The 15,452-nt window shown below is 46.8% G+C and overlaps 1 protein-coding gene across 1 annotated transcript in view; it reads right to left on the bottom strand.

Moving 5' to 3' along the window:
* Positions 1–2,346: 2,346 nt before the first annotated feature.
* IL5RA (interleukin 5 receptor subunit alpha) overlaps positions 2,347–15,452 on the bottom strand; it is a gene marked incomplete at its 3' end in the record, with an annotated part of 68,394 nt that continues 55,288 nt past the window's right edge. Inside the window, exons 7-11 of the mRNA XM_082265675.1 lie at positions 15,274–15,410; positions 12,293–12,440; positions 9,707–9,791; positions 7,127–7,205; positions 2,347–2,463 (exon numbers count right to left, since the gene is read on the bottom strand). Coding sequence (XP_082121801.1) covers positions 2,347–2,463; positions 7,127–7,205; positions 9,707–9,791; positions 12,293–12,440; positions 15,274–15,410 — 566 coding nt within the window. The remainder of the gene's footprint in view (positions 2,464–7,126; positions 7,206–9,706; positions 9,792–12,292; positions 12,441–15,273; positions 15,411–15,452) is intronic.

Here is a 15,452-nt window from a genome sequence, read left to right as displayed (position 1 = left end):
CCACAAGAAAATTGGGGTGGGGATTTGTGTTGGAAGGGGGAATTTTGGGGAAAGCAGGGGTAAGAACTGATTTGGGGGGGGTTGTGTTAGGAGGGGGGGATGGGAAGTAGGATTTGTGCTTGCTCGGAGGGGAGATTTGGGGGGTTTGTGCTAGAAGAGATCATATGGTAGAGGGGGGAGGGGATTTGTGCCAGGAGATTATATTTTTTTGGGGAGGAATGTGTGCTAGTAGAGATGATTGGGGGGGGGGGGGTATTTGAGCTAGCAGGGATATGTTTTTTGGGGGGTTGGGGAATGTGTGCTAGTAGGGATGATTGGGAGGTTTTTGTGCTAGGAGGGGCAATTGGGGGCAATTTGTGCTTGGAGGGGGGCTTTGGGGGTTTGTGCTAGAAGAAATCATATGGTAGAGGGGGGATTTGTGCTAGGAGGTTATATTTTTTTGGGGGGGGATTTGTGCTAGGAGGGGCAATTGTGAGAGGGGAGATTTGTGTTTGGAGGTTATATTGTTTTTTGGGGGGTATGTGTGCTAGTAGGGATGATTGGGGGGATTTGTTCTAGGAGGGGGGCTTTGGAGTGGGGGGGAAAGAGGATTTGTACTTGGAGGGGAAATTTGAGGGGTAGAGGATTTGTTCTAGGAGGGGTGATTTTCTTTGGGAGAGGAGGATTTGGGCTGCATGGGGGGGATTTGGGGAAAGAGAGGATTTGAACTGAGAGGTTGGATGCGGGGCAAAGATTTCTGCTAGGAGGGGCTTTTGTACTGGGAGGGAGGGGGGGGGGGTTTATAAGCATGCAGATAAGTGCTTAAGTTCTTCCTGTTATATGGTGACAACTCTTCGTCTCTGCCCCCCAATGGTGCTCCCGGGTTGTCACAGGGGCTTTTAGTGAAGTGGCTGTTTTAACACACATGACACAGACCTGATCCTCTGTTGTCACCATCAGGAAACCCGCCCTGAGAAATGGCATCCAACCATCACTGGAGTGTATGTAGACAGGGAGTGGCTGTTAAGAGGCTGCAGGAGATCAGCACTGAGATGCATTAAAAGGATAACAAAAATGGAAAACAGAATTTTAAAAATGGCAAGTTATATACACAGCACAGGAAACTACCGCATTATGGCCACTAGATGGAGCTGAAGTACTCCTAAGTAACGCCATCTAGTGGCTATAATGCATTCACTGTATTCTGAATGAATGAATGAATAACATACGACCTGGACCTTAACATCAACACATTCTTTAAAAGAAAAGTGCAGGGAAAGGTTTTTTGGCCAATGTTCTCTTGTGGGTCATAGGATTGAATTTTTATTTCTACTCCTGTGACCGAGAGTCAGCTGATAGCGAGCTATTGCCGGAACACAGCAGCCCCAGGTTCCTGGAAGGGTCCTGACAATATTGTCAAGATCCACTCAGCTGCCTGACTGACAGTTGGCTCCGCCCATCACTGTGCAGCTGAGAGTTCACCTTTTATCTGCCTCTTTCCCCAGTCTCCTCTCCCTCTGTGATCAAACTGCAACTTTGTAACTTTGTAGGGAGGAGCCGGAAGGTCATACTGCAACAATGTAACAATGTCACAAGGTGAGAGGGTGCAGCGGGGGGGGGGGGCTGATCAGTGTCAGGTGTTTGTGAACACAGCCAAGCAATGCACAGGCTCTAGAAAGACAGAAAACAGAGACAGACTAAAACTGTATGAAAAAAAAGATAATCTTCATTTCTATTTAAAAAAAAGTCATATAAAAACATTCAACGCGTTTCGGCAACATTTCTTCCCCCTCTTCATCAAGGCTCAACACACGGTAAAACTTGGTGGAACTCAGTGATTTCACAAATCTTTATGGGAACCGGTATTGAACTTTCCATTTACTTGTGTCCTCTCTGACCCTGGTGATGCCTAAACAAAGATGGCGCCGTCCTTCTGGAGAGAAAAGCAAATGGCGGTACGGAGATGATCTCTGTGAGAAGTAATAAATACCAGCACACAATAATCAGCATGAAACAATATATCCGATGCAATGTCCACTTCTGTCCAGATAAGTGGTGGGGTCACATGACCCAACCCATCCCCCCCTCTGAGCTCTCAGATACAATGTACAGTAAATGAGTCTTCTTCTAATGATGAAAGCCGTTCCCCCCGGCTATGGCAGATGATGGGATATGGTGAAGGACAAGGCCAGCAGGAAAGGGGTGGAGCTGCCATGGCAGAAAGAGGTGGAGCTCCCGGTTCCCAGAATCCCATGCCCCCGTTGGGGTTTCCTTCCATGAAGTGTGAAGACTCCGCCCTTTCACCGCGAGAAGAAGCCCAAATCTCTGGCTGCGGAATGTCCAATGGAGGCATTCCCGGAGGAACCCCTAATCTGTCATGTGACTGTAGTCCCCGGGGGTCCCGCATTGCTTGTCCCGGCCTTCGATCACCTCGATGTAGCTGATGACTTCCTCCGTGTTCCAGGAATCGCAGCGCATCAGGGCCTAGGAAGAAGACAACAAATTTAGGACTCTGGTGGTGCTCAGTCTGCTTATTTTTTGCCCTCCCTGGTCCTTCCCCTCCCCCCCATCAACATATTTTCATTACATGCCTTACTGGCATGTCATCACTGGTTCTCTGTGCTTCTCTATGCAATGCAGGCAGATCATGGATGATGGGAGCAGGGCTGCTGATAAGGCAATAGAACTGGCGCTAATGTCCCGGGCCCCATCAGTTCAACAAGGGAGCCCAGGCACAGGGCCGCTGATAAGGCAGTAGAACTGGTGCTAATGTGCCGGGCCCGGGCCCCATCAGTTCTACAAGGGAGCCCGGGCACAGGGCCACTCATAAGACAGTAGAACTGGTGCTAATGTGCCGGGCCTGGGCCCTATCAGTTCAACAAGGGAGCCCGGGCACAGGGCCACTGATAAGGAAGTATAACTGGTGCTAATGTGCCGGGCCCCATCAGTTCAATAAGGGAGCCCGGGCACAGGGCCACTGATAAGGCAGTACAGCCACCCCTCCTGTACTGGGCCCAGGCCTAATCAGTTTAAAAGGGGGGCCTGGCAACTGCCGAGCAGGAGGCTCCCCTGCAGTGCTGCTGGCTTCTCCTTTTTATTGCTGCAGGGGGATCACTATCTGCGCCCCCTTCCACTAGCTGTCCTGGCCCCCCTGTGTGCCCCCCCCCCCTTACCATGCAGTTCTGCTGGCTTCCCTCCTCTCCTTTGATGCCGGAAGCTGCTACAGGAACACACAGGGATGGTTCAGGTTGAAGAGCCTGAATGAGCACAGTGAGCGATTGGTACTGATCGCTTCTGTGTCCATTTATCACTGAAGCATAGTAATCTGTGTATACTATGCATCAGTTTGTGAATGAACGGAATGAAGGAAGCATCAAAGATCTTTCCATTCATTCACTGTGCAGTGCAGCTGCAGAGAAATGGACGGGGGAATCTCTGTCCTCACTCCCTTTCTCTGTCTCAAATGTGAGCCATCAGGGGTCTGTTTAGACCCCATACATTCTACCAGACAGGTACACAGCTGGCTGCAGCACTGTGCTGTACAATCCTGAATGCTGTGCTGTGCAATCCTGAATGATGTGCTGTGCAATCCTGAATGCTGTGCTGTGCAATCCTGAATGCTGTGCTGTACAATCCTGAATGCTGTGCTGTGCAATCCTGAATGCTGTGCTGTACAATCCTGAATGCTGTGCTGTGCAATCCTGAATGCTGTGCTGTACAATCCTGAATGCTGTGCTGTACAATCCTGAATGATGTGCTGTGCAATCCTGAATGCTGTGCTGTGCAATCCTGAATGCTGTGCTGTACAATCCTGAATGCTGTGCTGTGCTGTACAATCCTGAATGCTGTGCTGTACAATCCTGAATGCTGTGCTGTGCAATCCTGAATGCTGTGCTGTGCTGTACAATCCTGAATGCTGTACAATCCTGAATGCTGTGCTGTGCTGTACAATCCTGAATGCTGTGCTGTGTCCAGCAAGTGACAGGTAATGGAAAGCAGTGAGAAGGTGACAATGTTTCATGTTTGGATGACACAATTTGCTACTCTAGAAGCGTTTCCTGTTTTATGTTTTTTAGATGATTCTGTTTCTGTTTATTTTGGGATCGCATTCTGCAGCTGCTGAATAAAAATCATCATCATTGTCTGGCTGCTTGCTTTTCATCTGAATTACGGTTTTAACTCTTCACTGCGCACTCCCAGCTCCCTCACACAGCACAGCGTATTTATATGGAGATTTTACTATCTACAATGTGGGCAGACTGCGCGGAATCACGTATATTTACAGCGGGGAAATAATGATTTGATCCCTGCAGATTGTGTAAGTTTGTCCCCTTATAATGGCGGGTGAATCATTTTTTTATCATAGGTGTATTTTATATGATAGAGACAGAGTGACACTTTTTGGGGACCAGTGACACCAATTCAGTAATCAGTGCTAAAAATATGCACTGTCACTGTACTAATGACACTGGCAGGGAAGGGGTTAACACCAGGGGCGATCAAAGGGTTAAATGTGTTCCTAAGGAGTGCTTGCTAACTGTGGGGGAGGTGCTTTGACTGGGGGAAGACAGAGATCTGTGTTCCTGCTTAGCAAAAACACAAGATCTATATCTTCCCCATATAACAGAATGGCGGTCTGCCTTGGTTGCATAGGGAGATCGCTGTTCTGTCTCTCTTGGTAACAGTCGCCGGGTGCCGGCGAACATCGGGGCCGCTGATTGGCTCACGCTGTGTCCAGACCTGAAGAAAGAAATCACGTACAGGTTCATAATTTCACACCTAATGGCCACTCTGCCGCAGTATATGTATGTGGGGCGGTCTTTAAGCCATTAAAAGTGTGCAAAAAAAAAAGTGTGCAAAAAATGCAAACACAGTGTTGAAAGGGTTAAAGGATAAGTTCACCTTCAGGGAACTTGTTACATTGTTACACCTGTAAGATTTGTTGGTTAAAAAAAAAATAACTTTTTTTAGCTGGCTTCCATATTTAACCACTTGCCTTCTGTGCACTTAAACCCCCTTCCCATCCAGGCCAATTTTCTGCTTTCAGCGCTGTCACACTTTGAATGACAATTGCGCGGTCATGCTACACTGTACCCATTTGAAATTTTTATCATTTTTTTCACACAAATAGAGCTTTCTTTTGGTGGTATTTAATCATCTCTGGGTTTTTTATTTTTTACAAAAAAAAAGAATAAAGACAAAAAATTTTGAAAAAAAAAAAAGTTTTTCTTATTTTCTGCGAGTAAATTTTGAAAATAAATTTTTCTCCTTCACTGATGTGCGCTGATGAGGCGGCACTGATGGGCACTGATAGGCTGCACTGATGAGGTGGCACTTATGGGCACTGATGAGGTGGCACTTATGGGCACTGATGAGGAGGTACTAATATGCCGCACTGATGAGCACTGATAGGCGGCACTGATAGGCGGCACTGAGAGGCGGCACTGATGAGCACTGATAGGCGGCACTGCTGGGCACTGAGAGGCGGCACTGCTGGGCACTGAGAGGTGGCACTGCTGGGCACTGACAGGTGGCACTGCTGGGCACTGAGAGGCGGCACTGAGAGGCGGCACTGATGGGCACTGATAGGCGGCACTGATGGGCACTGGCGGATGGCACTGGACACTGACGGGTGGCACTGATGAGCGGCACTGATGGGCAGCACCATCAGTGCCCACACTCAGTGCCCATAGTGCTGCCAGTCAGTGCTCATCAGTGCCTAGATGAGCAGGCACTGATGGGCACTGACTAGCAGCACTATGAGCACTGATTGTGGGCATTGATGGGGGGCACTGATGGCGGGCACTGTGGGCACTGATGGGGGGGCAATGTGTGTGTGTTTTTACCTTTAGTAATCAGGGCACTGGTGATCGGTGCACTGATTACATTCTCCTGTGTCCCCGGCGCTGTGAGGCTCCCCCTCCTTCCTCGCACTGCAGGCTCCGTGTGAGGAAGGAGCGCCGGCGATGAGAGATGATCTCATATGTTTACATATGAGATCATCGCGCATTGGACGGCCAGATCACGTGGTGAATGGCCGCTGTGATTGGCCATTCACCACGATCTGTGACACGGCCGACACAGATTTTCCCCGCAGCGTGCTCGCGGGAGCGCGCTGGGGGCGTGTCACTGGGAGGCCGTTTAAAAACGGCCTCCTGAAAATTCGAGTCCGCGCTGCAGCCGTATATAGGCTGTAGCGCGGACGGGGGGTGGTTAAAGCAAATGTGTCAACCCCTGGATGTATTTTTATATTGGACCCGGATGGACTTGTGTTTATTTTCAACCTGATTATGTAACTATGTAGCAAAGTATGAAGCTGAATGAATGAATAAACGCTGAAGACCGCTGTTCTGTCAGTAATGAACACAAGGATCCTCCTAATTAGGAACACAGGTCTCTGTGTTCATTCCATAAGCCCATTCCCACACAGATAGAAAACACCCCCTAGGCTCACACAACCCTTTGATCACCCCTGGCGTTAACCCCTCCCCTGCCAGTGTCAATATTACAGTAACAGTGCATATTTTTAGCACTGATTATTGTAGTAATGTCACTGGTCCCCCCAAAAGTGTCAAAAATGTCAGTTAGGGGTCCGATTTGTCCGCCGCAATATCGCAGTCCCGCTAAAAATCGCAGATCGCCGCCATTACTAGTAAAAGAAAAATAAATAAAAATGACATAAATCTTTCCCCTACTTTGTAGACGCGATAACTTTTGCGCAAACCAATCAAAATACGCTTATTGGGATTTTTTTTTTTTACCAAAAATATGTAGCAGAAAAAAATTGGACTAAAATTTTGAAAAAATTAGATTTTAAAAAAAATGTTATTGGGAATGTTATACAGCAGAAAGTGAAATATATTGCTTTTTTTTTTTTTTTTTTTTTCTGAATTGTCGCTCTTTTTTTGTTTATAGAGCAAAAAAATAAAAATCACAGAGGTGATCAAATACCACCAAAATAAATCTCTATTTGTGGGGGAAAAAAGGACATCAATTTTATTTGGGTACAGCGCCGCACGACCGCGCAATTGTCCATTAAAGTAACGCAGTGCTGAATCGCAAAAAAAATGGCCTGGTCATTCCGGTCCAGAAGTGGTTAAATTTGGTAACGTTTTCAATATTAGTGCTTAGCGCACGGGGCGGATACCTGGTGTTGCGCACTCTCAAATGCGTCCTTTAAATCATCTTTGGGTTTGGGGATCTGAGGAAATATTCTTCTCCACATTCTAAAAATAAAGAGAAGTTAAAAAAAGCAACAAATTAACAAAAGTAGCAAATAAATGTAACATTGTATCTCTTGTTACAAAGAGGTATTCATTTCCTGTGCTCCTGGGCTCCATCTAGTGGTCATAATGTGGTATTTCACTGCTGCCCATATTAAAAGAACATTCAGAAGGAGCCTAAAATACATTCTTTTTATGAATGTAGAAGCAGTCTTTAACTTGTGAAAATCATTGCCGCTGTCACTACTCCTGTCAGCCTGCTAACAGAAGGAAGGCGCTCCCATCCCTACAGTAATGAAATGAAGACAATGAAAACAGTATGTACTCCGCACTATGGAATAAGAAGTAATGATGTAGCCCAAAGGCTATGCAAATAAATGAAAAAGAAGGGGGAGGGAATTGGCGCTGCCTAGAGATTCAAACAGGAGGGGTTTGAATCTCTAGGCAGCGCCATGTCCCTCCCCCTTCTTTTTTATCCCTACAGTAAACCTATGTCACCCAGGCAGGGACGGACTGGGCCCAGGGGCAGGGTGGCAATTTCCCCACGGGCCAGTCTGATTCCCCCACAAAAGGTCACACCACTCCGCCGTCACACGGTGTAGCGTGAGCATGGTCGGATCTACGGCTCTCCCTGTCCTGCATGACCCGGCTACCATAAGATCTGCACCACAGGCAGGCTTTGCACTCCACTTGCCACTAAGCTCTGAGCCCACAAAGGTTTTGTCCTCTCTCCATCCCTCTTTCTTTCTTTCTTTCTTTCTTTCTTTCTTTCTTTCTCCATCCCTCCTTTTCTTTTTTCTTTCTTTCTTTCTTTCTCTCACCATCCCTCCTTTTCTTTCTTTCTCGCTTTCTTTTTTCTTTCTTTCCTTCTTTCTTTCTTTCTCGCCTTCTTTTTTCTTTCTTTCCTTCTTTCTTTCTTTCTTTCTTTCTTTCTTTCTTTCTTTCTTTCTTTCTTTCTTTCTTTCTTTCTTTCTTTCTTTCTTTCTTTCTTTCTTTCTTTCTTTCTTTCTTTCTTTCTTTCTCTCTCACCATCCCTCCTTTTCTTTACATTTACAGATATCTTCCTCCACCAGCTGAAAGCTGATCTCTCCCCCTTTCCCTTCTGCCAGCTTTTATCTGCTGAGAAAGAGACAGTTGCCCCTCACTAATCCCCCTCCCTGTGTGCCCCTCCTCCTCCTCCTTCCCAGCCCTGGCTCTAATGTTAGCTCTGCTCCTGAGTTTGGTATCTCTGTAACTTTGTTTCTCTCCCTGCAGTTCTTCCTATACTCCTTGTCCCAGCCTGTATATTTTTCCATCTCTCTCCCCCATCTGTTTTCCTGACACAGTCACAGCTGATCAGCTGCATTCCCATGGGGTGAAGAATTTACTGTTACTCCGGTTCCATAGCTGCCTGTTATCTTGTCCCAGTGCAGTTTAGTGCGCTTTATGTAGCTGGGCTTCCCCCTCCTCTCCCCCAGACTGCTTCCTGACCTCTGCAACTTTGCTTCTTCTCCCTGTCACTTCCCTCTGCATCCACGTATCCCCTCCTTCTATTTACCCATTTACTGACTGATCTGGCAGGAAGAACTCCATGTTTTATCTTCTATCTACAGGTAAGCCTATAATAGGGGTCCCATGTAGGTTCAGTGAATATCTCCTACATGTAGCAGCCAGTGATAGTGCCAGCACATGTGCACTGCGCTCTCATTGGACGGCAAACAATCCATTGAGAGAGCTGTGCTGTGACCATGACACCCCCGCGCATGCGTGTGAGTTACATTGTTGCAGTTTGGCCAAATAACTGGAGCCCAAGAACCCAGAGAGAAGAGCAGAGGAAGGTGGAATCCCTCTTAGTAGTGACAGCACACCGCTGGAGAGATCTGTTTTTAGGTTAGAAAAATATAATTAGGGGCTCATTCCCCACAGGTACTCTGGCTGTGTGAAGGAGGGGGTTGGGCTGGAGCCACCTGTCATTCTATGGGGATGCAGCGCCTGCATGAACACAGCCGCAGGCTCTTATTGGACAGGAGTGCAGGTGAGCGGCCCCCAAATGCACTCCTTCTGTGTTCAGGCCGTACACCTGCACCCCCCACGCCTGTCAGATTAGGACCTCTCAGCTTTGTTCTTACAGATCCAGGTGGCTCAAGCCACATAAATGAACCACCGCTTCACACGGTACAGACCACAGCACCCATGTGCATGACCCTAACCCCTCCCCCACACACAGATTTATCTTTTAGATTTAGCAGGAATTCTGTGAGTTATGTCATATTTGTGTCTGTTAATTAAGATTTTATTGTTTTTTTAATCAAAATATAGCTTTAATATTTTCTTGAAGGGGGGCTGTCAGGTAGTCTGTACAGGGCCCTGCGATTTCAATCAGCAGCCCTGCCTCCTGCCCACCCCTTGTCCTGGACCTGCAATCAAGTCATTATCACCATTCGATATGATAGGCTGAGGACTGATTCAGAAAAAATGCCTTTGTGAGCACAGATATTATGAGGTAGGTATCCAGCAGTACTTACCGTATGCAGAGCAGACAGAGGGCCAGGCAAGCTACGAAGGAACACACAGTCAATGTGATCCACAGCATATCTCCATTTTTCTCCTCTAACAAAAAAGGAGATAACGTCTCAGGACATTTTCTTTGACAAGAATTGGATAAAATAACATTCACCTATTGGCATAAACAGTTTACCGCCATAAGGGGTATTGTGACAGCGCCCTCTGCTGGAAAATTCATTTTTCAATGTTAATAAACTATACTGCAGTAGCGCCCCCCTGTCATGTTTCACATGCTTGTGATATACCCTTAAATGTTATATGTATTCTTCCAGTGGTGGTGGTTTTTTCCAGTAATGCATCCCAGCCTCATGTCTTATGGAGTGGATCACATTATGATCTTTTGACCTAACAGATGTTCATTGCTGTAAGATCCTCACAGTTTATGGATCTTTAGAGTCACTGTCTGCTAATTCAGCTAAGATTGTGAGTTATCACTATCTCATCACAACTGTAAGTTACAGAGATCACACTTTCAATGCTTAGATTGGAGAGGAAGAACGCCCCCTATAGAGAAATGTGTCAGGTGCATTCAGTGCTACCAAATAACTGCATGGCACAAAATTATAAATCTAAAGCTGTATAGTTTAAAATGTTAAAATCTTAATTTATTTTGTAGCATGGACAAGATACAAAACATCCATAAGTCCAGTTGACTGTAACTAACTACATTTAACTACTTACTATTTCATTATTTTTTATTATTTTAATTTACTATTATAATTATTATACTTTTTCTTTATTTCTGCTGCACAGACATCTGCACATTTTCATGCACTTGTGCTCATGTCCAATTCCAGAATTGGTGCCAAATGTCCTATTTAAAGGAAGGAGTAGGGACTGGTGATTGCTGGATGATCTTCAGACAGTCCATGATCCTTGTTCCTGTGTATCTTGATCCTGTGATTACTCTGACTACCTGTCACTGGCTCAGCTTGCTCCTGGACTTCTCCTTGCCTTACTCCTGACTGTGACCTCAAGTCATTGAAGAACCTTGTTTCCACCGAACAACCGTGTATCACCCTGGCTTGGCTTCTGACCACTCCATTATCTCTGTAACGGCCGCCCCGATGGAAAGAGGGGTTCCGCCGCCAGAGATGTTCTCTTCCCCCTAGTGGGAGGGATGTTGTAGAGTAGAGCAGGAACTGCTCTTACCAGAGCTAGTGATTTAGCGATTCAAGCAGAAGAGAGATAGAGCTGGTATAGCCTTCTCCCACAAACTTGAGATGAGACTCTATGTTGAGGGTAAGCAAGAACTGTTTATTGAACCCACTTACACACATTATATACACTATCAGGTCAGGTGAGTCTGATTTCATTAGCATATGCAGATGGATTTGTATACAGGAACAGAATAACCCTAAACGAATTATCTAGCCACCTGGCTAGAACAATGTGAGGTCATTAACATTTGACAATGAGACAAGTAAACTTTAACACAATACACATTCCATTGCAATACACAACCAATAGGGAAGCCTGTCTGGCATGCAGGGACATGGGATACACACACCATCTAGGAGGCAGACCTCATGGCAATTGTCTATAACAGTCTAAGTCTCCTAGTGCAGGATTAAATCTTCACATCTCTATATGAAGACATTGCAGTACAATACACGTTAGCATCACTTGTAAATACAGACCCCATTTGAAGCAATCCAAACCACCAAGTATCTGATTTTTTTAATCATAGTGATGTTTAGTATCATCACAATCTCCAACTATTCTACTCAAATGTCAGTAACCTCAGCTCGACTCCAGACAACACCTCTCTCATCTACATCCTACTGCTCACCTGTGTAAGACCTCAGCTTGGCCTTTGACCTTGGACACCGCTACCTTCCAGACCTTCCCTACTAGTCCTCTCTTGCATCATCTTACCGTGGATGTTAACGGTCTTCCAGTTGCATTGCCTCTATGACTCCTCCAAGACTCCCAGCAGCTGGCTACAAAGTGACCCTGCTGACTACCTCCAGGAGCTGCCATCAACAACCTAGACTTTTGCCACCCGTGCCACTTTACATCATGCATGCCCTGTCTCCATATCAGGGGTGTTTGGCCCAGAGCCACAAGGGAAGCCCTCTTGCCACTTTGGCCCTTAACCAGGTACATGAACACCCCTCCCTTTCCCCTCCTTCCTCTCCAGTTAACTGAGCAGTAGGAGGTTCAGGTGAAGGTGTGAGACTAGGGGGCATTTCATTGCCAAGAGCCCATTCAGGCACATCATACAGCTAGGCAGAATGGAAGAGGAGTTCAGTTGAAAATACAACATTTTTATTTATAGCGAAAAGAAGAGTGACTTTTTTCTAAGACCCAGGTTGGACTATTTGATATAGAGCACAATTTCTTCTGAGATTGGTGTAATATCTGCCACAGCCAGGAATGTTTAGCCCTGATGCACCCAAGACCTTCATCTGTGTTGTCCAAGTGTCCTTTTTCCTTTCCTCTTCTATTAATGTTTGAAGGCCACAAGACTTGTAGAAGACCACAAATGTTTAATGTAGTGACGGAGGATTTATATCTATAGATCACAACAATTCTGCCCTTACCTATTATATGTATGACCTCCATCCAGGAGCTGTACTTCTCCGTCTGCCAGCAGGGCGGCTTCCCTACGGCCCTGACCCGCACGTGATGCTTGCTGGCTGACTTCCACAGATCTTCCTTCCAATAGTGCTGATCTTTGCTGATTGTGATCTGCCCCACCCCAGAAATGAAAGAAAAACAAATTCAAATGTAAGTGTGCAGTAATCAGTGGCCTAGTGTTGGCGGGGCCATAGGGTCAGTTGCCCTGGGCGCAAAATTCTTAGGGGTGCAAATTTTCAAAAGAGCGAAGCCTCATGGTTCAGCACCATTGACAGAGTGGACAGCTCCCAGCAGTGAGGGCAATGTGCGCCTTGTGCAGATCTGTGCCCAGTGTGTCACCCAGGGGGCACCACTACAGTTATAGGCTGGCAGTGGGACATAGGTGTGCACAGCCTATAGCATTAGGGTGTGCATCCCAAATCTCAAACACACATGCATGTGTATGTCTACAGTACATGTACAGTATATGGCCCCCGGTGCATTCATCATCTCCCTGCTGGCACAATGAAAGAGAAGTGCTTAAGCACTTCTCTTATAGCTGAGCTGGTAAGAGTGAGATCCGGCACACCCCACTGGCACACAGAGCGATATTGCTTATGTGCACTAGGTGATTAGGGTGTGCCCAGGCACACCCAGCACACCCTGTGTGCATGCCTATGCAGAGGGACCTCTCTCAGAGTGTGGACATCTTTGAATAGATGTGGTCAGTAGGATAATGACAGCACTGGAACATGGTGACATGGTAGGCTATTTCCATTGCACAGAGCATAGCTGGCATCTGTGTGAGCACCTTGTAAAGGGGGAATCAAAAAATAAAACCTTTTCCTGGAATATCTCACTAGTGTACATACATCAAGTCCAAAGAATGGTCACCAGCATGGTCATGCAGTATATAGTATAAATTACCACAGCTTTACTGAATAATAATGAAGTACAAATAAAATATAAAACCTTCAACAAGCCAGCAATTAAAAATGACAACATTGTCACTTGCAGGCCTAAAAGCTGCTCACACTGCGCATACACACAAGCATGCTTCCAGCAATAGCCAATATAGTTAGGACTGAACTGTAGGGAGCATTGGGAAAAAATCCCAAAATGTAGAGTAATAAGATGTATAACATCTGTGGTTAATTCCGTGATGTCATCACGCATGTGTACTTTGGAGGCTCACAGTGTGCATGGCGTTTGGACAGCATACTTGGATGGATCAGTGCTGTCTTGTACAGGAACTCTATGTTTGACACTCTATGAATGATTGACATGCTGTCAGCCATGTAAACACACAGCTCGCTACTCTACAACTGGCCCGTACCTGGTGGAGACCGTGCTGGAGAGGGGCTTCTTTTGCACCTCCAGTCTAACACCCCTGGTAGTGATGAAAGGAAGTGTGAGGGCACAGAGTGGCAGGAAAGCTGGTGCAGAAAGCAGATGTCCAGTGATTACCAACCAGGAACAAGTGACACTTGATTGGCAGACCAGAGTGTTGCCAGGACACAAGCCAAATGGTCATCAACAGCCGGACAGTGAGGTGGAGGAACATCAGGCAGAGACAGAGTAAGGACACAAGCCAGGAATCAGTACATAGCCAGGCAGCAGGGTGGAGGAACATCAGGTAGAGAGAGTCAGGACACAAACCGGGATTGGTACAAAAACATCAGGCAGAGAGAGTCAGGACATAAGCTGGGATCGGTACACAGCCAGGCAGGGAGGTACAAAAACATTAGGCAGAGCGAGTCAGGACACAAGCCGGGATCGTTACAAAAACATCAGGCAGAGAGAGTCAGGACACAAGCCGGGATCGTTACAAAAACATCAGGCAGAGAGAGTCAGGACATAAGCTGGGATCGGTACACAGCCAGGCAGGGAGGTACAAAAACATCAGGCAGAGCGAGTCAGGACACAAGCCGGGATCGTTACAAAAACATCAGGCAGAGAGAGTCAGGACATAAGCTGGGATCGGTACACAGCCAGGCAGGGAGGTACAAAAACATCAGGCAGAGCGAGTCAGGACACAAGCCGGGATCGGTACAAAAACATCAGGCAGAGAGAGTCAGGACACAAGCCGGGATCGGTACAAAAACATCAGGCAGAGAGAGTCAGGACATAAGCCGGGATCGGTACAAAAACATCAGGCAGAGAGAGTCAGGACATAAGCCGGGATCGGTACACAGCCAGGCAGGGAGGTACAAAAACATCAGGCAGAGAGAGTCAGGAGACAAGCCGGGATCGGTACAAAAACATCAGGCAGAGAGAGTCAGGACATAGGCTGGGATCGGTACACAGCCAGGCAGGGAGGTACAAAAACATCAGGCAGAGAGTCAGGACACAAGCCGGGATCAGTACACAGCCAGGCAGCGAAGTGCAGGAACATCAGGTAGAGACAGAGTAGGAAAAAAAGCCGGGATCAGTACACAGTCGGGCAGCGAGGTGCAGGAATATCAGGCAGAGACAGAGTCAGGACACAAACTGGGATCGGTACACAGTCAGGTAGTGAGGTGCAGGAACATCAGGTAGAGAGAATCAGGACACAAGCCGGGATCAGTACACAGCCAGGCAGGGAGGTGCAGGAACACAAGACAGGAGCAGAGTCAGAATAGCTGAGTTCACAGCAGGCAGGCAGAAATCCAAGTGCCTGACCTCATAAATGTGCTGTTATAGCTGCAAAGGGTGGGCCAACTCAATATTGAACCCTACGGACTAAGACTGGGATGCCATTAAAGTTCATGTGTGTGTAAAGGCAGGTGTCCCAATACTTTTGGCAATATAGTGTATATTCTGGTGGAAGGGATGCAGGGAGTGCTAACTGTCCACGGGTAAGGAAGTGCATTACTTGCCTTGCCCCGGGTGCTAACAACCCATGCTTCACTACTGAGTGCACCTCACTGATATCTAGCCATGCAATGGAAATCTCAGCTCCATCCCCATATTGGCTGCTTCTTACCATTTCATTGTTGTCCTTGTCCTGTAGCCAGATGTTGATCTGGTAGTTGAAACATTCGTTTGGGATCGACCCGATGGGCTTCGTCCAGTTCAGGCCTTTGTGGGTGGAAGTCAAATTCCAGACTGGAGGAATCACCTCTAAGACACATAAACCATATTTGAATCAACATACAGAGCGAT

Source organism: Pelophylax lessonae, assembly GCF_965119305.1.
Source record: "Pelophylax lessonae genome assembly, chromosome: 8".
Classification (NCBI taxonomy): Eukaryota; Metazoa; Chordata; class Amphibia; order Anura; family Ranidae; genus Pelophylax; species Pelophylax lessonae.
This window is presented reverse-complemented; position numbering and strand designations above follow the sequence as displayed.